This window comes from Aureobasidium melanogenum, assembly GCF_000721775.1.
Source record: "Aureobasidium melanogenum CBS 110374 unplaced genomic scaffold scaffold_9, whole genome shotgun sequence".
NCBI lineage: Eukaryota > Fungi > Ascomycota > Dothideomycetes > Dothideales > Saccotheciaceae > Aureobasidium > Aureobasidium melanogenum.
Genome location: NW_024470061.1, coordinates 266984 through 287326, shown reverse-complemented (window position 1 = coordinate 287326; position 20343 = coordinate 266984). Strand labels below are relative to the sequence as shown.

The 20343-nt window shown below is 50.1% G+C and overlaps 10 protein-coding genes across 10 annotated transcripts; 4 read left to right on the top strand and 6 right to left on the bottom strand.

Moving 5' to 3' along the window:
* Window positions 1-137: 137 nt before the first annotated feature.
* Window positions 138-590, top strand: M437DRAFT_75014 (uncharacterized protein; the record flags this gene model as incomplete). The annotated part of the gene is made up of 2 exons (XM_041026338.1): window positions 138-259; window positions 314-590. 2 exons carry the CDS (start codon window positions 138-140, stop codon window positions 588-590), a joined length of 399 nt encoding a protein of 132 aa, XP_040880141.1.
* A 599-nt stretch (window positions 591-1189) lies between these two features.
* On the top strand, window positions 1190-4998 carry M437DRAFT_65721 (uncharacterized protein; the record flags this gene model as incomplete). The annotated part of the gene is made up of 4 exons (XM_041024627.1): window positions 1190-1538; window positions 1590-1797; window positions 1846-3805; window positions 3856-4998. 4 exons carry the CDS (start codon window positions 1190-1192, stop codon window positions 4996-4998), a joined length of 3660 nt encoding a protein of 1219 aa, XP_040880140.1.
* Window positions 4999-5234: 236 nt separating this feature from the next.
* Window positions 5235-6542, bottom strand: M437DRAFT_47791 (branched-chain amino acid aminotransferase; the record flags this gene model as incomplete). The annotated part of the gene is made up of 4 exons (XM_041021528.1): window positions 5235-5531; window positions 5588-6351; window positions 6409-6441; window positions 6503-6542. The coding sequence occupies 4 exons, from the start codon at window positions 6540-6542 to the stop codon at window positions 5235-5237; spliced, it is 1134 nt and encodes a 377-aa protein (XP_040880139.1).
* A 434-nt stretch (window positions 6543-6976) lies between these two features.
* Window positions 6977-8038, bottom strand: M437DRAFT_48093 (uncharacterized protein; the record flags this gene model as incomplete). Its single annotated transcript, XM_041021594.1, has 1 exon — window positions 6977-8038. One exon carries the CDS (start codon window positions 8036-8038, stop codon window positions 6977-6979), a length of 1062 nt encoding a protein of 353 aa, XP_040880138.1.
* Window positions 8039-8277: 239 nt separating this feature from the next.
* Window positions 8278-8880, top strand: M437DRAFT_47486 (ribosomal biogenesis regulatory protein; the record flags this gene model as incomplete). The annotated part of the gene is made up of 1 exon (XM_041021458.1): window positions 8278-8880. The coding sequence occupies one exon, from the start codon at window positions 8278-8280 to the stop codon at window positions 8878-8880; it is 603 nt and encodes a 200-aa protein (XP_040880137.1).
* Window positions 8881-9163: 283 nt separating this feature from the next.
* On the bottom strand, window positions 9164-11619 carry M437DRAFT_75009 (uncharacterized protein; the record flags this gene model as incomplete). The annotated part of the gene is made up of 3 exons (XM_041026337.1): window positions 9164-9250; window positions 9316-10304; window positions 10356-11619. 3 exons carry the CDS (start codon window positions 11617-11619, stop codon window positions 9164-9166), a joined length of 2340 nt encoding a protein of 779 aa, XP_040880136.1.
* A 775-nt stretch (window positions 11620-12394) lies between these two features.
* M437DRAFT_48021 (uncharacterized protein) lies at window positions 12395-13217 on the top strand (the record flags this gene model as incomplete). Its single annotated transcript, XM_041021576.1, has 3 exons — window positions 12395-12484; window positions 12541-12795; window positions 12846-13217. The coding sequence occupies 3 exons, from the start codon at window positions 12395-12397 to the stop codon at window positions 13215-13217; spliced, it is 717 nt and encodes a 238-aa protein (XP_040880135.1).
* Window positions 13218-13634: 417 nt separating this feature from the next.
* M437DRAFT_84150 (uncharacterized protein) lies at window positions 13635-14276 on the bottom strand (the record flags this gene model as incomplete). The annotated part of the gene is made up of 1 exon (XM_041028057.1): window positions 13635-14276. The coding sequence occupies one exon, from the start codon at window positions 14274-14276 to the stop codon at window positions 13635-13637; it is 642 nt and encodes a 213-aa protein (XP_040880134.1).
* A 1479-nt stretch (window positions 14277-15755) lies between these two features.
* Window positions 15756-17476, bottom strand: M437DRAFT_84149 (putative L-ornithine aminotransferase Car2; the record flags this gene model as incomplete). Its single annotated transcript, XM_041028056.1, has 4 exons — window positions 15756-15941; window positions 15994-16701; window positions 16758-17077; window positions 17263-17476. The coding sequence occupies 4 exons, from the start codon at window positions 17474-17476 to the stop codon at window positions 15756-15758; spliced, it is 1428 nt and encodes a 475-aa protein (XP_040880133.1).
* A 2062-nt stretch (window positions 17477-19538) lies between these two features.
* Window positions 19539-20219, bottom strand: M437DRAFT_75005 (uncharacterized protein; the record flags this gene model as incomplete). Its single annotated transcript, XM_041026336.1, has 2 exons — window positions 19539-19903; window positions 19955-20219. The coding sequence occupies 2 exons, from the start codon at window positions 20217-20219 to the stop codon at window positions 19539-19541; spliced, it is 630 nt and encodes a 209-aa protein (XP_040880132.1).
* Between the last annotated feature and the right edge of the window lie 124 nt (window positions 20220-20343).

Below are 20343 nucleotides of genomic sequence, written 5' to 3'. Positions count from 1 at the left end.
GAAAGTCGAGAAAAATGTCCAACCATGGTGGTCCGAGCGTCGTTCGTACAGCACCAGCCCGGCGACCATGATGCTCGCAAGACATTGACAAGGTCTCCTACACGTTCGCATTCACAATTCACAGCCTGTCGCCCGTCATGCTGCTCTTACGCTGCATACGACAAGTCGCTCAATTGCGCTCGTCGCTCAGTCTCGCCTCGACCACGTCGCTCCTTCAGTCTTCTCTTCGCCCTCTAGCCGCATCGCAACCCGCACAATCGCGAGTCTCCCCATTCACGTCCCGCGGCTACAATCTGCTGACTATTGATCACAGTCGCACATTCTCATTGCTGTCAGCTAGACGTCCAACACTTCCCTCCACACCGACCTCGACACTGTCGCTGAACACGACCCTCGAGCTCCCAACTCTGCCAGCCGCTTCCACCACACTCACCCTTCTGCAGGCCAGAGGTCCCAAGAGAGATACATACGACCCCTCGCACCGCGTGAGAAAGCGAAGAAGTGGTTTCCTTGCTCGTATCCGCTCAAGGAACGGTCGCAACCTGATCAAGAGAAGACTTTTGAAGAAGAGAACCACTCTCAGCCATTGATGAACGCCTCTATATTCTCTCAGGCACATGTACAAAATCACAAAAGGAGGTTTCGGTTGTAGACAAAGGCTCTGATTGGCATGATCATATTTGATTCATGTGCGACCAACAGAGGAAGCATGGTTAATGGCGTTCAATATCTTCTTGTATCAATATATGATTTATTCCATGACCCATCAAAGCACATACACGTTGATGTTCTCTGCATTCCAAGTGTTTGGCATCATGTCTCGCAAACGATGATCCTAAACCTGCTACGTACTTTCGATGAGAAGATTGAATGTGGAAGGCTCAATCTTAGACTTACCTCAGACTCCTTTCCATATCCTGCAAACAACCAGCCCTCTACACAGACTAGACATAGTGTAGTAGCAATCCAAGGTCCTGCCACATGTCTCGGTTGTCTATTAAGACACTCATGCATTCGTCGATATCGATTCTTAAAGGTCACGTTCTGTAGGATGACCCCGGCGTCAGCCGACGTTCGAAAGCCATTGTTGGTTCATTTCCTGGTGATGATATGCCTATCTACCTTAACTTCTTACAATAATATCAAAATTGACTTGAACTAGGATCCTCTTGAGTGCAAAGCATGCGGCATGACAATCCGTGTGTTGCTGAGGGATCATCCTCATCGTGCTGTTGCACTAGCCACTGATGACCACATCTTAACCTTCCGCCATAGTCCCTCCACTGCTGGCGCCTCATCGCTTTCCGTCAACTCCACCCAAAGTGCAACCCTGCAGCCAAGATGTATGGTCGAGTTTGCTCGAACTGCGGACACTGACATAACCGATTTTCGCTCATTGACTTCACTCACCGTCTTCGGAACTCTCGGCTTGATCACCATCAACGGCGATATCTTTCTGTGCGTCGTCAATGGAGCCCAAAGAGCAGCTACAGTCAGAAACGGCGAGAACGTCTTGAAAATAACATCTGTCGAATTTCGTGAGTTTTTTAATCTTGGCTCTTGCTGAGATCAGTACTGACAAAGCACAGATTGCATAAACAAATCTGATTATGACTCTCTGGTTCTTGATCGCATCAACAATTTCTCGACAGACGATATCGAGGAAGATGGCTTTGACCATTACCATGCCAGGGATTCGGTCATGGAACATCCTTGTATGGCTATGAAGAAACTCCTTAGTGGAGGCAGTTTCTACTACAGTGCCGACTTTGATTTGACGAGACGTCTTCAAGACAGGTATTTCAGTTGATTCTCGATGATCGACATCGGACTGACCTGTGGTAGATCATCATTATCAGCAACAGTTGCAATTGACAGCCTTGACGCAGGTTTCCTCTGGAACTCGTACATGATCCAACCACTAGTCAGCTTCCGCTCAAGACTATCAGAGCGTGAAAAGAAGGAGCTGGATGCTTCTCGCATGCTGACATCTGCTATACGTGGATTTGCCATGACACTTACAGTCCCGCCTGCTTCGTCGCCAATCAGCCATGCCTCTGCCGGCTTCCCCTCGACGCTAACCTTGCTGTCGCGTCTGTCTTGTCGTAGAGCCGGTACTCGATTCAATGCTCGAGGTATCGATGATGACGGCAACGTTGCCAACTTTGTCGAGACTGAGGTAATATTTTCTACACCTTCAGGCATGAGCTTTTCCTACGTCCAAGTACGAGGCAGTATTCCCCTCTTTTGGGAACAAGCAGCAGGCTTCACTCCTGGACAACAAAAAATTCAGCTCACGCGATCTGCTGAAGCGTCTCAACCCGCGTTCGACAAACATATGTCTGATCTAGAAATCAGCTATGGCAACATCCACGTAGTCAATTTGCTCAGCAATGAAAAGCCGGGCGAACTGGAGCTAAGTCGCAGGTATCAATATCATGTCCGTAACAGCCCTCTGAACCTGCCTTCTGGCGAGCCTGGAGAGAAAGAGGTCGAGGATCACGAACTTATCAAGGAGACCGATTACGATTTCCATGCCGAAACTCGTGCACTTGGATATGAAGCAGCAAAGGGGATCAGACGTTACCTCCAAGACTCGATTGAGAACTTTGCTTACTTCCTTTCGGAAGAAGTGGACGAGGAACCAAAGAACGCCAATGGCAGACCACAGTCGCTCATGCGAAGGAACATGAACATCTTACAGCAGGAAGGTGTGTTCCGCACTAATTGCCTTGACTGTTTGGATAGAACAAATCTTATCCAAACGCTGATCAGTCAAATGGCTATTCAAGAATTCTTAAACCAACGAGGTGAAAGACAAGCGACCAATGACTTTTGGGTCAGACACGGCACTCTTTGGGCTGACAATGGTGACGCATTATCACGAATCTATGCAGGCACTGGAGCATTGAAATCCTCGTTCACCAGACACGGGAAGTCGTCTCTCGCAGGTGCATTTGCGGACTTCCGTAAGAGTGCAACTCGATTGTACATCAACAACTTCGAGGACAAAGGCAGGCAGAATACAATCGATATGCTCTTGGGTCGCCTGGTTGACCAGGTGCCTGTTCATCTTTTCGATCCCATCAACGATTGGGTTTCTGCGGAACTTACCAAAAGGACAAACGAATACTCGGCGTGTGATAACATTAACATCTATGTTGGCACGTTCAACCTTAACGGCAAGACTAGAGGCCTGTCTGAAGATCTTTCACCCTGGCTCTGTCCGCCTGTTGATCTTTCTCAGCAACAGCCTGAGATTGTGGCTGTTGGCTTCCAAGAGATTGTCGACCTTAGTCCTCAACAGATCATGTCGACTGATCCACATAGAAGACAAGCATGGGAGGAAGCAGTCAAGGCGACCTTGAACGAGCATGCCCAAACTTTGGGGTCGGAAGAATATGTCATGCTCAGAGGTGGACAACTTGTCGGGTGCTCTCTGTCTGTCTTTGTCAAAGCGAGCATTCTACCATATATCAAGAATGTCGAAGGTGCCTTGAAGAAGACGGGCATGTCAGGTATGGCGGGTAACAAGGGTGCGGTGGCTATTCGCATGGAGTATGCTAATACATCCATCTGCTTGGTCACTGCACATCTGGCTGCAGGATTCGCCAACTACGAGGAGCGTAACCAAGATTATCGCACCATCAGCCATGGACTTCGGTTTGCGAGAAACCGATCGATCGAAGATCATGACACCATTATTTGGCTTGGTGATTTCAACTACCGTATTGGTATGGCCAATGAGAAGACGAGACAGCTCGTTAAGATGGGCGATCTTGAGAAGCTCTACGAAAACGATCAGGTAAAGTGCCATGTCGCGGACCGCAGATTTCGTAGACTAACCGAAGACAGCTTAACCTTCAAATGGTTCATGGCAAAACTTTCCCATACTATAACGAGGCCAGGATCACCTTCCTGCCGACATACAAGTACGATGTCGGTACAGATGAGTACGACAGCAGCGACAAAGCCCGTATCCCTGCATGGTGTGATCGTGTCTTGACGAAAGGAAACAATCTACGTCAAATCCATTACAACACTGCACCCTTGAGGTTCTCAGATCACCGACCCGTCTACGCTACCTTCCAATGCACGATCACAGTCATTGATGAGAAGAAGAAACAAGAAATCAGCGAAGGACTGTATAGACAGAGACGCGCTGTGGTTGGTGGCAATACGGCTACTGCCAGACCTGACGATACCGACGACGAAGATCTAATAGGCTACGAGTCAATCGAACCTGGCTTACCACCAGCAAGCTCAGACAAGCGCAAGTGGTGGCTAGACAATGGCATGCCAGCTCGTTCGCAGGTCAAACCACCAGCCGAAGGATACGTTCGTAACCCACAAAGAGCACCTAACCCCTTCAGCGCCACTACCGAGCCAGACTGGGTCAAAGTTCCTCGCCCAAACCCACCTCCTCCTCGCAGCCTCTCAATCCGCGACCGCAATTCTTCGACAGCGAGCCAAAACTCAAATGGCAGGGTAACACCAGTCAGTCGCAAACTACCTCCAGTCTGGCCACCACATCAGCAATCTTCCTCCGCAGCTCCTAGCTCTAGAGCCTCGTCTACCCAACATAGTCTCCTAGACGACCCAATCGAGGAGCCACCACTTCCACCGCGTCCCTCTGACAATAGAATCGGTCGCAAGGCAGCACCTCCAGTACCCAAAAAGCCAACAACACTACGCTCTGAATCTCCTGTCAGTACGAGGGACGATGGCTTTGCTCCCAAGCTTCCTCAAAGGGTAAATACATTGCAGTCGCAGTCGCCGGTTACGAAGAGTGTTTCTATGCCTATGCTTCCGCCACCGAGAAGAAGTACGGTGGAGGTTAATACAAAGGGGATTGAAAGTTGGTCGAGACAGACTAGTCAGAGTCAGAATGAGAGTGGGCCGCCTTTACCTCCAAGAAGAGGTACTGCACAGAGGAATCTGTTGGATGATGAAGATGAAGGGGGTATGAGTAGTTGGAAGCCGTTGAGACCCAATTAGGCAGGCTTCAAGGACGTTACTTGATTGATTGTTCTGGAAAGAGCAGTAGCTAGGTATCACTTGCCTCATTGACTGGTTGTAAAAACTCCAACCTTCTTGTGAAAAGCTATGAAAGATGATATTTTGCTGTCAAACATGCTTTCTTTTCTATTTGTCTAAACAAATTCCTACGACGTAGCCATCACCATATCTCAAACTCCAGCCACATGCAATATCTTTCTACTCATGAACCACGCTCAAGCATTCATAACATCAATATTGCCGTTCTTGTTCTCATCACCACTCTTGGCATAGGTCTCTCTGCTCTTCTGCTCAACCTTGACGTTCCAGCCAAACTTGTCCTCGTAGCGACCAGTCTGGATACCCTTGAGGTTATCCAAGAGCTTGAGGCAAACGGGGCCGGGTTCGTCGGAGTCCAGGTAGTTGAATGTGTCGTTACGGCTCTTCATGGTGATGCTCTTGATGGGGACAAGAGCTGCTGCTGTGCCTGCGGCAAAGACCTCGTCGAAGGATTTGAGTTCGTCATAGTTGATCTGTGAGATGTTAGTTGGTGATTGGTATGCAGAGAGGGAAGGAAGCAAGGACTTACAGCTCTCTTCTCGACAGTCCAGCCAAAGCTGCGAGCAATATGACACACACTGTCTGCCGTCACACTTTCAATGACATTCTTGCTATCCGGCACCACCAAAGTAATCTTCTCGCCATCCTTCTTCACACCCAAGAAAGCAGAGGTACTGAACTCGTCAATCTCTGATCTCGTCCTGCTGTCCAAGTGCAAAGTAATGCCATAACCATCATTCCTAGCTCTTTCGCTGAACCTGAGTACAGGAGCATAGTTTCCACCCACCTTAGCGGAACCAGTACCATGAGGAGCAGCACGATCAAAGTCCTCAAGGATAAGTGCAGGAACAGAGTGCACACCATGGTAGACACCCACAGGCAGGACCCAAACCACAAAAGTGTACTCTTCAGGCGGACTCAAACCCAATTGTGCCGAGCTTCCAAACAACAAAGGGCGAATATACATGGCAGCACCCGTTCTAGCCGGAGGCACAAACTCAGTGTTCAAAGCGACGGCAGCCTTGACGCACTCTTCAAAGTGCTCGACGGGGACTTCGGGCATGGAGACAAAGGAAGCAGAGTGTTGCATGCGTTTGGCATTCATGTCTGGACGGAAGATGGTGATGGCAGAGTCGTCGGGGCTGCGGAAGGCTTTGAGGCCTTCGTAGCATTGCTGGCCGTAGTTGAGACCAGGAGCCATGCCGTGGATGCGGAGGTAGGGAGAGGTGACGAACTCGGGGGTGGTCCATTTGCCTGTCTTCTTGGAGTAGGTGGATTCGATGTGGCCGTTGACTGGTAGAACATGTCAGATACCTGGGGGGAGGATCCAAGAGGTAGAGGATATCTTACCCTCGCGAACTTGGAAGCCAATGTTGTCCCAGTCTATTAATTCACTGAATTAGCTTTGGCGGGGTATGAGAACAGAGACGATGGAGAGGTATACCAATAGTGTTGACGGGAGGAGGAGGGAAAGAGGTGGCCATGATTGAGGGCGATATCAATTGTCAGACAGCAGGAATAGGAAGTCAATTGATGTGGAAAGAAGAAGGTACAAATCGTTAGAACAAAAAGTGTAGATTGACGATCGATCAGCTCCGTAGGGCGTACGGAATGACATGCGTCCGTCCACCAGGGTCCATCTATGATTCACAAAGCTTATTCATGCAGTATCTTCTTGTGGACAATCGTGATGATTTATGATATTGGTTCGGAATAATATACGAAACGAGCTCTTCATAAAAGGCCAATGATGCAAAAAGAATATGTGAGCCCTCTATAGAACAAAAGAAAAGAAAGACGATATGTATGTTTCCACGAGCCCAGCCATAAATTTAGGGTATCATAAGCCAGAGATATGCGTCGCTCCAGAACCCGCCAAAAATGCCCAAAATGCTTCCATGTTGCTGTAAAAAAAAGATCAAAAGAGTTTGTTGTTGCCTGCTTTGCCATCGTAGAAGCGTTTGCGTGCTCTGTTCAAAAGTTCCTCTCTCCCACTAACACTTCTACCCATTCCTGGTCTTGTTGTCTTTTGCACTCTTGACCGCCTGTCATCGTAGCTCTTGGATGTGTTGCGCTGGTTGGGGCGTCGTTGGTTCCTACGACTCTTGCTTGTGGTGATGGCCATGACGCGACGCTTTTCGGAGTCGCTCGATTCGATCGAAGTTGTGGATGTATCATTCTCCTCTGCTTCAGACAGATCCATCTCAACAGCTGCATGAGGAGACGACGTTGCTGAAGCCTCCGAGTCTTCTGCTTCTGCTTCGCTTTCTTCAGCCGCAGCTGCTGAAGACGATTGTGACTCCTCCTCAATATCCTCGACAATGATGTCCGACTCTTCTTGAATGGGCGATTGATCTTTATGTTGGCGCTTCGAAGGCATGAGCGAAGGAGTCTGCAAAGCATCCGGCGCGACAGACAGTTCTGTGAGCGGTTCGGTTGGCGTGACATGTGATACAGCTGGTGTCTTGTATTGCGTCATGGGAGTGGCTCGTAGGTTCGGTTGCGCAGTGGCAGGTGTTTCTGGTACACCGCCTAGCATTTCCCGCCTAAGCTGCTCCTCGGCGGCCTGATTTCTAACAGGCGACAAGTTGCGAGTTGCGGGCGTTTGCGGTGGAGCAAAGACGCCAAAGAACGGTGTGGCCTTGAGTGCAGGGGTCGGAGCAGAAGCGCCAGCCTCGCGCATGAGTTGGTCGGCTGCTGCTTGATTGACTACGGGCGAAGCCTGACCTGCAAAGGGGGTCGCTGGCGGCGCAAATGAGGGCGTGGGTGGAATGCGCAATCGCGAAGAGACAGGAGCCTTCTCGGGAGTGTTGACATCTCCCTGGTCGTCCTCGGGTGAGAGAGTGCGGCTTGATGCATCGTTGGAGTTGGCCGAATCTGACTGAGCCGCTGTCTCGCCAGCAACGTGGTCTCCCTCAGTCTCAGCCGGTCGACTGAAGGTGCCTGAGAGTCGATTGTAGAACCCCGACAAGAACGACATGGTGTGTTTGTGGTGAACAAGGTCATGTGTTTCAAGTCAAGAGTAGGTCTGTTTATTTTGAGGCCCCACTTATATTTGATCTGATAAGATATGGGTGAAAGTTTGATCTAATCGCCGCGCTTCACCAAACTTCGCCGCAAACTTCTTGAGCCCTGCAGAACAAAGACTGGAGATTTTTTGAAATTCCATACCAACACCACAACATCACTTTTTCAATCGCTAAAATGAGCATCGACGAAATGCAAATCGACACTGAGGTCGCTGCTGGCTCCAAGCCTCGCCTTCCTGTTACTGTCAACAAGCCCATTCCCTACACTTTCGACCTGGGCAATCTTCTCTGCAACGACACCAACCCTCTGCCCACCGTCAGCGCCATTTCCGAAAACGACATCAAGAACGCTGCTCGCGACTGCGCTCAAGCTCTTATCAACCAACTCCTCTCCACATGCCCCATCACAAAATCAGACGACAGCACTAGCGTCACCCTCGGTCTGCCTGCTCCTACCACCCAACTGCCTCGCGAGAAGCCCGTCCCCGAAGAGAAGCCCATGACCAAGTGGCAAGAGTTCGCCAAGAAGAAGGGCATCAAGGACAAGAAGCGCGACGGCAAGCTCGTCTACGACGAGGCCACTGGCGAATGGGTCCCCAAGTACGGCTACAAGGGCAAGAACAAGGACGGCGAGAACGACTGGCTGGTCGAGGTTGACGACAAGAAGACAAGAAAGGACGGCAGCGAACACGACGCCAGAAAGGAGAGAAGAGAGGAGAGAGTCGAGCGCGTCAAGCGCAACGAGAGAAGGATGCGCGCAAATGAGCGCAGAAACCAAACCAACAAGTCATGATTTCTCCCCATTCTTTGCGACACTCCTCCACCTCTTCCTTTCCACTCGGATTTGCACAGCGATGGCGTTTTATGGTTCCGGATATTGGCATGGATATTCTTTTGCGCTAACGGGGGTTTCTGCGTGTCTCATACACAAAAAAGTCTTGTCGTCTCTTCTGTTCTTTACATCCTCATCTCGAAAACACTTTTCAGAAATAGGCCTATATCGCAAAAGATCCCCAGGATATTATAGTCAAGGTGGCAGGCTGCTATTGCCGACCAACAACTGCAACTTTTGTTATCTATCCCAGAAACTCGCCATTGACCAGAACTTCCCATGATTTACCAGTATCCCATGATTTCTCCATCAAGTGTCGTGCATTTCGAACCTAACCCCACGTCAATCAGTCTTCCCGTCGTGTGATATCAGCGAAACCTTTAAGTAAATACTCACATAAGTCATACCCAACCCTTCAACCAGCTTGAGCCTCTCCAATATCGTCTCCCGGTCTTCAGTATCTTGCGCATCGCATCCGGCTGTGAACATTGGAAACAGCAGACTTGACTCTGCAGTACCGCCTCTCCTTACGTCCTTCAAAGCCTTGAGAACAAGCTTGACGGATTGCTGTATCTCAGGATCAGTCGATGGTTTACCGAATACCCGCCGGTTCAAATGTATCAATCCAGCAAGATGGAAAGATTCGTTGACCGAAACCATCTCTTGGAGCTCTAGTCGTGTTCTCTCGCTAGATTGTTCGTCTTCGTCCAGACTGTGACGGCAGCCTCTTTGTACATGATGCCTACTGTGTGACAACTCCTGCTTTAGGACTTCTGCTTCTTTGAGCACCTCTTCTGAGGGCCGCCAGTCAGAGTCAATATTTCCGTCCTCATCAATACGCTGGGCTCCGCATTGACGAGCTAGTCTCGCGACTCGGGCTAGCAGACTGATGCAACAATTGGTAAAGCCGAAGAAACAGTCAATCGTGAAACCGTATTCATCTGACTGGTTATTCGAGTCGAACATCATGTACTTGTCGTCCAGCGGTGCTTGATTCCGATGGCCAGACAAAGAGCCAATAACATCTAGATAGCAGAACCATCTTGCGAGGAAATTGACAAAGGGATCACCATTGGCACCTCTATCCTTGAGCCCACCTCGAGAGATGATGATTTGTCGAGCAATCTCAAGGTGACTTTGCCAAGGTATCGGGACATCAAGGCTGTCGGGGTTGATACACTCTCGTGACGCCAACATGATTGCAGTCGTCAGTGTTGCATTCGATACGGGCTCGTGCGAAGAGAGCGATCGTCGCAAGTCTGGAAAAACATCACGGAGCCATATTGCGATACGATTAGCAGGTTCTGGGTGACCGAGCAGACGTGCTCGATGTGAGGCCGAGTAAGCAAGTAGTAGATTGAGTAAGTTGGCATTTTGCACAGCGACTAGATTCTGTATTAGCAACCCGCTTCAACGGACTCTCACAATGTACGTACTTCGTGGCAAGGTAGTCTTCATAGGATTGTCAGGACAGTCGTGTGGTACCAATATGCGAGCTGTGTGGTTCAAGAAATGGTGGAAGTAGATGAGGTTCATCGGATTCTCTAGCAACTGTGCAGGAAGTGGCTCAAGATCCAAAGATATTCGTATTGGTACAGGGCGAGCATAGTAGCCGCCTCGTTCGAAAGCGGGCTTCTCTATAGGCGATTCGAATAGTTGCGAGGGTGACCATACAACGTCAGACAACGCACTGGGTGAGGTCGTAGATACTGCAGGCGTCTGCGGATTAATTGCCACGTTGTCATCATTTTTTGGTATGTCCAGATCGGGCAAACCATAATCAAAGCCATATACTAGGAATCCATCCTCACGTCTAGGATGAAAGCCACTGAAGTGTTCATAGGACGATCTAGGGCTCGCGTTGTCTCCTGCTGGGCCTGAGAGCAGATAGTTCACAGATAGCCTCCTCAAGCTGGGAGACGCGCGAGCACTAGATGAGCCGGGAGTAAGAGGAGAAGGCGCAGAATGATAATTGGATGCTCCCGGAGAGGCTTGGTCATATGGTGAAAAGGCTGAGAAATTGGGTTCGGGAAGTCCAGGCCGAGCAAATAGTGGCGGGAGGCTGCGTGCTGTGCCTTCGCCAGAATCTAGTCTGATTCTTTTAGTCTTGTCGTCGTTGGACCATCCGAACTCGTATGGTGAAGGTGGTCGCGTGAGACTTGGACTTCGATAGTATGGTCCTGTTGGAGGGTTCATGGACGAATATGGATTTGGCAGCGCAAACTGTGGCAAGGACGAGTACGAACCAGTTGATTCAAGTTGAGCTGGTGATCGACTCGTGTATGAGCTGGCTTGAGAGTCAAGTCCAGCATTGTATTCAAGAGGTGTCGGCTGAGTGTTAGCATTGCTGCCACTTTCTCTAGATGCATCTATCCCACGAGCCGGGTGCTCGGAAGTGGATGCTGTCCGGACCGATGGTGAGGCAGTCGCATTGGGCGGTATGCCAGGAGTAGCAAACGTAATTGTTGAAAATCCAGAGGTCGCGCTTGCCATGGCTGAAAAGGCATTCTGCTCTTTCTTGCTCCTGCCTCCCCATTGCAGCTTCAGAGAGTAGTCGCACTCTTCGTTTTGTTTCACACAATTGGAGCATCGCGGTTTTGCTTCGTCACATTTGACCTTTCTGTTCTTGCAACCATGACACCCTGTACGAGAGCGCTTCTTTGGCTCATTTCCAGAGCCTGATGTTTTGCTCTGAGGCATGTTGAGCTGTCGGGCGAGCTCGGCGTGCTTTCATCAATAGACTCCTGTATACATCCTAGAACCAGTCGACTCCGGGACAATCCACAATGAAACGTCCTGGAGCAGTATACAATGCCACAGTCTCGAGATCACCTGTGGCAAGAATTTTTGGACAGTATCTCAAGGATTAACCGAATTCGTGGCCGTGACAAGAAAATACACCTCGGCGGCCAGCCTTTCTTATCAATCCTCCGATGTACCGGAGATAAGCAAAACGGCTAGGGTTGTCCACATGTGAATATGATTTCCCTCAATTCATATCAAAAGCGCCTAGAGTGTGAGGACAGGATGTCTAAAAGCTAGGATTCTGAGAATGCTTGGGAGTTTTCAAGTTCCTTCATTGGTAACAGGCAAGGTAGGTTGCATAACGACTTTCAAGCTTCAGAATCCTGCATACCGACCAATTGGCGTCGCGAGAGACCACATGCACATACCCAGATTGCTCAAGCACAGCAATCAGGACCAGCCACCTAGACAGCGGTCTGCATAGCTAAAGGCGATATCCTGCTAGATAGAGATCTATCATCATGCGGCTGATCGTTGTTCCGTGCAAAGAATGACAGAACCTTCATGCTTTCGGGTTCTGTAGCATCCGAAGCCGGATTTTAGCGGACTAGGGTAGAAATGCTCACTAATAAACGTCACCAATGCCCCATATTGGCAGATCTGTCTTTACCTCGTCGTGATGGCTGTCAGAGACTTCACTTGTTGCACATACATGCAACCATAACTAACAATGTCGACAAAAACTGCTCAGGAACTACTGTTACGCCACCCTCAACAGAGGCTTGAATCTCCTTCGCGAGGCACAAGTGCTGCTCTCCACGTATGAGTGTCTTTATGTCTAGAAGTAGGAGTGAGGATGATTGACCCGCAATACAGCTCCTTGGTCTTTCTAGTTTTGCATACTCCTTCTGGTGGCTGGAGGCCCACCCAAACCCGGTCAATGATTCCTATGGCCGGCACTTCCAACACTTGACCATTCTTGGTCTCAGTCTGGCTACCTTGACCTTCTTGATTGGTCTGCTTGCGGATATCGCTTTGTCTACACGCCTCTTCAAGCTTAAGAACATCCTTTCTGTCACCAGTGCACCTATGGAAGTCTTGATCAGTATCTTGTACTGGGGCCTCAAAGGCGTATGACCTAACATTCTACATCAAAGTTGTGCACCAACTAACAAAAGCAGGTTGATGAGAGCCTCGTTCTCCCAGACTGGGCACCCAGAATCCCATTCGGTGCGGACTTTTCTTTCCATGCTGCACCTTCGATAGCACTCATCCTGGATCTGCTCTTCTTTTCCCCACCTTACACCGTTTCCGTTCTACCGGCTTTGGGCATTAGTAGTGGCATTGCTGTTTCGTACTGGTTCTGGGTTGAGGAATGCTACAAGCACAATGGATGGTATCCTTATCCCATCTTCGACGTGCTGGGCACTACTGGCAGGATTGGTCTCTTCGCGGGAAGTGCTGTCGTCATGACTTGCAGCACTCTTTCTCTGAAGTGGATGTACAACCGGGTCAATGTACATGCTCAGGACGTCAAGAACAAGCCGATGTGAGTATGCCTATACTGCAATAGACGACAAGACATAGGGACATCTAGGTACGACGCCATGGTATACATATTCAAGAAAACCAAAAGAGGATTTGCAAAGACTCCACGATCAAGCGGAATACAAGATCATATTCTTGGTGCTAGGCAAATACCTGCCCTGGCTGCAGGTCTCGTGGATACTCAATAAGGCTCCTCCCTGTACATGACCCATACTCCGATACCATAGCCCTCTAGGCTCCAACCACCAACGCCACATCAATGCATCACTGCCACAGGTGCAACATAATGTAATCAACAGAGAAAGGAAACACATGAAAAGAAGAAATAGCCATCCGGCTCAGCAACACAAGGAAAGAAGACGCTCTAGGACCCAGCCACCGGAAACTCCAAGAAGAAAAAAGAGGAAGAGGGGAGGGTGTCTCTATGCGTTGGCGATAGGCTTGGTTTGACCCTTGCCAGCGAAGACGCCAGCACCGACGGCCTTGCTGATACCAATGCCCAAACCGCAAGCCAAGGCAATGAGAACGGCAGCAAGGAGGATCTTGAACCACAGTCTTTGCTTCTTGCTCATGCTGCACCACCAAGCGTGGATGCTGCTGCAACCACAGGCTCTTGCTGCTCTGCGCTTGGCTCTCTCGGCTTTGTCCTGGTTGCGAAGGGTCTGCTTGGTCGGCCACATTGTGCATTCTTTGGTACGGCCATCAAAGCTCGATCGTGAGCCAGTGGGAACGGCCGATACGGGAAGCATGCCAGATGGAAGGTTGAGGTCTGAGCCAACAGGGTTTGAAGTAATAAAGTATCCCTCTTTGCGAGCAGCTTCGAGGTCTTCGTCGTGACCGACGGGGAGTGTTTGGCGAGAGACCTCGGCAGAAGGAGCGGCGTAGAATGGAGTCAGGCGCTCTTCGCTGGGTGTCGGTGGGGAGTCGACGGTGACGACGGGACTCAATGACTTGGGAGTGTCGAAGATATTGGGTGCAAGGTGGTTTTGAGTCTTGGTGGGTGTGTCGACGGTCGCACCGAAGGTCACCTCATCTTCGAGGTGGTTGTACTTGGAGGCACCCATTCTGGATGATTGTGTTTCGTCGATGGTCGTCAGAGATATTGATATCGATGGGCGATGGACACTTAGTGGATGTCGGTGGAAGAGAGACGACTAGGGGATGGGAAAAGGAAGGCGAAGGTGCAGCGGCTCTTGCGTCGTTTGCCAGCAGATGTGTCGTTGGACGGTGCGCACGACGATGCACTTTACGCAATACAACCGAAAAAGCAACCAGGCAAAAAGCTGGGAGAGGGGCCGGGAGGGTATAAGAGGTGGACAAGAAAAGCCGCTACGGCAATAGGCGTCACGATGCAATGTCGTTCGAGAAGAGAGTTGGAAGTTGGAACGGGGAGACGATGAACAGCGAGGGCTGCACGGTCGTTTAGATACCACCAGGGCTTGTGCCCGCACTTGCACAGTACGCCCATTCACTAGGCTTCTTTTTCCAAGCTAACGTCAATCTACTCTAGCGTTCTGGCTTGATTTTGCCATCGATCCCAAGCCTTTCAGCCCGTCTTCAGCTGTTTTGGCTGTTCCAGAGAGCATGGTCTTTTGGCCCGTCTGCTTTCAGCGCTTGTGTTGTGATTCTGAGCCCAGACCCAGACTACCCCTGATCTGCGCACTTGTTCGTGCCAAGCAGCAACGGCCTACGCTCCGCCGCAAAACGAACAGGCTGGACACCATTTTGTCGCCAGCATTCTTGTGCTCGTGAGAAGCTCAGCTGGACCTGACAGACAACGCAAACTCCATTGGCATCTCTCACGAACATTTCAGCATGGTTTACGACACGAGAAGGCCCCTCAACAGTCCTGCAGATGCTTGCGTACGTGCCGCGTTTGACTGACATCGAACGATTCGGTTTCAAGCGCATTTCGCAAGCCTGCAATCAATTTATCCTTCAATCGGCCCGCCTAATCAAGTCTGGGGTAGAACACCAAGGTTCGGTGCAACTTACGCGGAGACTAGCGTGCAAAGCAGGCTGGGCGCTTCTCAACCTTTGGCCCAGAATTGCTTCAGCACCTTGTGGTCCTTTGTGGGGGCGTAGCCGTTCAAACACTCTGCTTTTTCGCAATCAAATCAAGCGACGTTCACATGCTTGCTGATAGGCTGCTCTGCACCGCTCTGGGTCGTTGCCGACATGCCACACGTCCTTGTGGTTCATCGATAGTCGTAACCTGCGGCAGGTACTTCGAGATCCTCAAAAGCCTGCTTATTGACGGCTGTCTCACTTGCGCTTGCTTCTACGTTGAGCTGATTTCTACGAACTTTTGTTATATCCGGCTGCCTGCGAGACTTGACAGTACTGCGCTCCTCTATGAAAGATTATGGAAGTGCTGCTAAAACCGACCATCCATGCAGTCTCTCCCAACGGGGGTATCCATGCAGAGTCTTGACTCAAAACGCTAAAGAAATCGATAAAACATGCTGGGGTTTGGCTTCATGGCATCATGGCGGAAACGTTAATAAGTGCGACGCACTCTTGGAATCAAAGCCCGGCCGTGTTCAGTTGTCAACGCCAATGTGCACGTTCTTCTCACCCGGAGGAAGTACCTTCTCCTCTGTTTGACCCTTCAAGTTGGGCAATTCATCCACTGCCTCTCCAATGATTCTGAGCGAAGTCTCGATTTGCTCTTTGGAGATGACAAGAGGAGGTGCCAGACGGATAATGTTTTGGTGGGTAGGTTTGGCCTGCAGAGACGTTAGCCTTGGGTTTCATCAACGTTAGCGAAGCTTTTCTTACCAAGAGACCCTTCTCCTTCATCAACATGCAGAGATCCCATGCGCTGTGGCCGTTGGTCTTGCTCTCATCGATGACGATAGCGTTAAGCAAACCCTTACCACGGATCAAGGAAATCATCGAGTTCTTGGCCTGAATGTCACGGAGACCTTGTCTGAACATCTCACCAAGGATCTGAGCCTGCTGAACCATGTTCTCCTCCTCAATGACCTCGAGCGCTCTGATAGCAATGGCGGAACCAAGAGGGTTACCACCGTAAGTGCTACCATGAGTGCCAGGCTCGACGGTGAGCATGACTTCCTTCTTGCCGAGAACAGCAGAAACAGGGTACATGCCACCACTGATAGCCTTACCGAGAAGGACAAGGTCAGGCTTGATGCCGCTCCATTCGTGGCACAGCATCTTACCAGTGCGAGCAATACCAGTCTGAATCTCGTCACAGATCATCAGGACGTTGTGCTTGTCGCACAGCTCACGCACTTTTCTGAGGTAGTCCTCGTCCGGCACGACAATGCCAGCTTCACCCTGGATGGGCTCGACCAAGAAAGCCGCAGTGTTCTTTCCGTGCTCCTCGAGCACCTTCTCGAGATCAGCAACGTTGTTGTAGCGAATAGGCTCATCATTGGTAGGGTTGCAAGAGCCGATGTTAGGCAGGTAAGGACCGTAGTTGTCTCTGGACTCGGGGTCAGTGGACATGGTGATGGCTGCGAACTGCGTTGTGTGTTAGCTCTTGCACAAAACAACATGCGGTCTTATGGTGTGCTTACTGTTCTGCCGTGGAAGTTCTCCTGGGCGGAGAAGACCCAGGCCTTGTTCTCAGGAATGCCCTTGACCTTGTATCCCCATTTGCGTGCAATCTTGACAGCGGTCTCCACAGCCTCAGCACCAGTGTTCATGGGCAGGACCATCTCAAAACCCAACATCGAAGTGACCTTCTCGGCAAAGCGAGGGAAGACATCGTTGTAGAATGCGCGAGAGCTCAGCGTGAGTCTCGAGGCCTGGGCAACGAGAGCCTTGACGAGTTCGGGGTGGCAGTGACCTTGGTTCACAGCACTGTAGGCGGAGAGGAAATCGAGGTAGTGCTTGCCTGTGTGCTGTCAGAATCTCTCGCTCGCAGATTATCCGATCGATGGTATCCTCCCGATGCACCAATCCCGTCTCTGGAGGGTCAAGTCCATGTCGCGCGCAGTGCATCCACATGACATGTGACTCGACCCAAACCGGTCCGGGTTTGTGCATCGTAACAGTATCCAACTTTTGAAGAAGACATACCTTCTGGGTCCCAAACATCTACACCCTGTGCCCTCGAGAAGACGACCGGCAGAGGGTGGTAGTTGTGTGCAGCGTATGCGGATTCCGCAGCGATAGCAGTAGCAGAAGTTGCCGAGTGGTAAGGGTCAACTTGCTTGTTGCCGACTGGCTTGAAAGATTCGGCCTCAGCATTGAGCGAGTCCTTTGTCGAACTGTGGATGGCGATGGGAGCCATGTTTGGACAAATTGATTGTTGATAGTGGGGTTATCGCGGGGCAGATAAGGCCTTAGGAACGTAGACAGAGGATATATACAGCAAACGATGCTGGGAAAGTTGATTTTCAGGAAAGATGAGGAAAGGAGAAAAGCGAGAGGGCCGGGAGATGAAGGAATTTGTAGTGAAAACGTGTCCGCCAGCTAAGAAAAATGTCTACGGCTATACCTGTGTATAGGGTCAAGAGAAGATGGAAGTGACCGCTAAGCGCAGGAGCAGACGAGATCCGAAATCCGGGGACCAAATTCGACCAATGGATTTGCTAATGATAATGATAACCACCTGCTTACCTGGCCAGGCGCCGATGGTCGGACCTTGATGGCAGTGCGATTGCGGACGAGGGTTTCTCGACTTCTTGCAATCCTCGCAAGGCTGTCTGCCTCGTCTACAAAGCCCAAGTGTATACTACAACGACAACGAGCGCGAACTGGATCACTCGTTCAATCTATTGCTATGATCCTTCGTGGGGAAGGCGAGGCCTCGGCCGGCACTTGCCCTTTCTGGCCATTTCCTTGACTAATGGAGAGGCTCACGAGGCCATGCAGTGCTGTTTCGACCAAGACTCCCAGCCCGCAGAACCAAACAACAGCAACGACCAGCAGACTTCATCGATCTCATCCAACGAGTAGGATGCACCGCCTGCGGTGCAAGACTGCTGTTCGTCTAAGTGGTTGTCATGTGCAGATCTTTTTACAATTTGCCTGGCAAGCCTGACTGAGGATTGCCAGTGCTATGAATCTACAGATTCTCTACTGTACTTGCTACTGCAGTGTACGTGCCTCTCTGCTGAGAAAACTTCTGCCTACGGCCGCAGGAGTGCCACTCTTTTTCACTTGTGATGGTTGTACGGTACTCTCTCGGCCCAGGCTGTAGAGCGAGTTCTTCCACTTTTGGTTCTTTGGTATAAAACACTATGGCCAAGGGTTCCTTTGATGATTACGGGACGATGTCTGTGATGCCAGGTTTGTGGACCCAAATGATACTCTACTAGGCTCGACAAGACTGGCAAGGTAAACAACACATACACAGAATGACTTGTCAGAGACCGACGCTGATTCTTGCTTAAACTCATCTGGGACCTCTTGAGCTTGCAAGAACGCTAAGACCTTCTTTACACGACAAAGGCGTGCTGTTTGATACAGAAACACCGCCTGCTGGTTGCTAAAAACCTGATGTAACCATAAGCAACGCACAAGTCGTCTAAGGCATTAGGGAGAAGACCAGACGTCACGGACGTCGAAGAAAGCAAGACCAGATGCGTCAAATATGTCTTACTTGCTTGGCGAGCGATGGAAGTGGCTATATTGTGCGAACCACTGTTTTTGGTCATCATTAGTCGCTCACTATTTGCTATAGCATCGCTAGATGTTACTCTAGTTGCCCAGACTACTCAGTGGAGTCCTTAATCGTCATTAAGCTGATTGGGTAGGAAGCTCTCCATTGTCAGTCTTAGCATAGTCAGCCATTTGCTTGGTAGCAGGATCTTACTGACTGCTGACTGTACACGACTTAGAACGTGCTTCATTCATCTTATCAAGTAAATCAGTATGGCGTAGGTCAGATTAAATGGTATGTCTCCATGGGTTCCGTAGCAAAGAGTGCCTGAGATGGTCTACTGCCGGATCTCGCCGTCAAACACACAGTGTTGCATCCTCTCGCTCTATAAAGAACCGAACGGCCACGCAGCATTGCTAAGCAGTGGCTGTCTACGTGTTGGTGTCTTGGCTCATTGCTATGCTGCCGTCCACAAATATGACTGTGGTTGAAAGCACGACCCTGTCTCAGAATTGATGGGACAAATTCGACTCGAAGTTGAGAATGTTCCTCCCCTTTGTGCTGCTTTGATACTTGAGTTGTTTCAAGCAACTGGCGTGTATGTAGTCATGGTGGAGGAAGAAGATTAAGCATTAGTATCAATGTATGTTGTATGAAGAGAACAAGAACGAAATTACTTCTCACGACGGTACTCTCTTGGAATCATCTCAGCTCCTTGTGTATGGTTTCCTCTGCGTGTACGAGACTCTCAAACAACCACGGCAGCAGCTCCAGCTAGCACGGCTCCCACACCCCAAGCCCAACCAGTCACTTCAGCCGCAACACGAGGAGCCTGTCCAGTACTGCTGGCTGTAACCGTCGCTGTGACAGTGATGTGCTGTGTACTAATATATCCAGTGATGTTCGTGCCATTTGAGATATTGGCGATAGCTGCCGAAGCCGCCGAACTCAAGGCGGGCAGCAAAGAAGTTGCAGATGAGGGATCGATCGTTGGAGAGGGTGTAGTATTCTTGTCACTGGTTGTTGCTGCCGCGGTTGACGCGCATGTTGCAGCGGTAGGCAGATCTGTGACTTTGTATGCAGAGCAGAAGTTGTTTGCAAATCCAATAGCAGCTAGTTGACATTAGCGGGGATACAATATGCGTTGAGTGTAGAGTTGCTTACCATCTTGATCGGCCTTATCGCAAGCTTCGGACATGCAGCAACCGAGGTTGTCCAGGAACTCTCTGTTCTTGCAGATACATTCGACATCGATAGAGTTGCAGCCACCGAAGCTGGAAGTGACACATGTGCTAGCACAATCAGGTAGACCCCAGATACTCGCTCTTTCCTGTAGACTTAATGGTTGTGAGTGGGACCAAAGACCGAGCGCTTGTCCAAGTGTGCTAAGCGCTGTTATGGCGCAGAGAGAAGCCACGCTAGATCGCATGATGATGAGCTCGGTGAGGACTCAAATTATGCTTTTTTTTGACAACTGTCTGGAAGATGTCGAGGGAAATGTGAACAACTTTGGCTCTCCGACATGCTTGTAAAAGAGTTCATCTGTTTGTTGT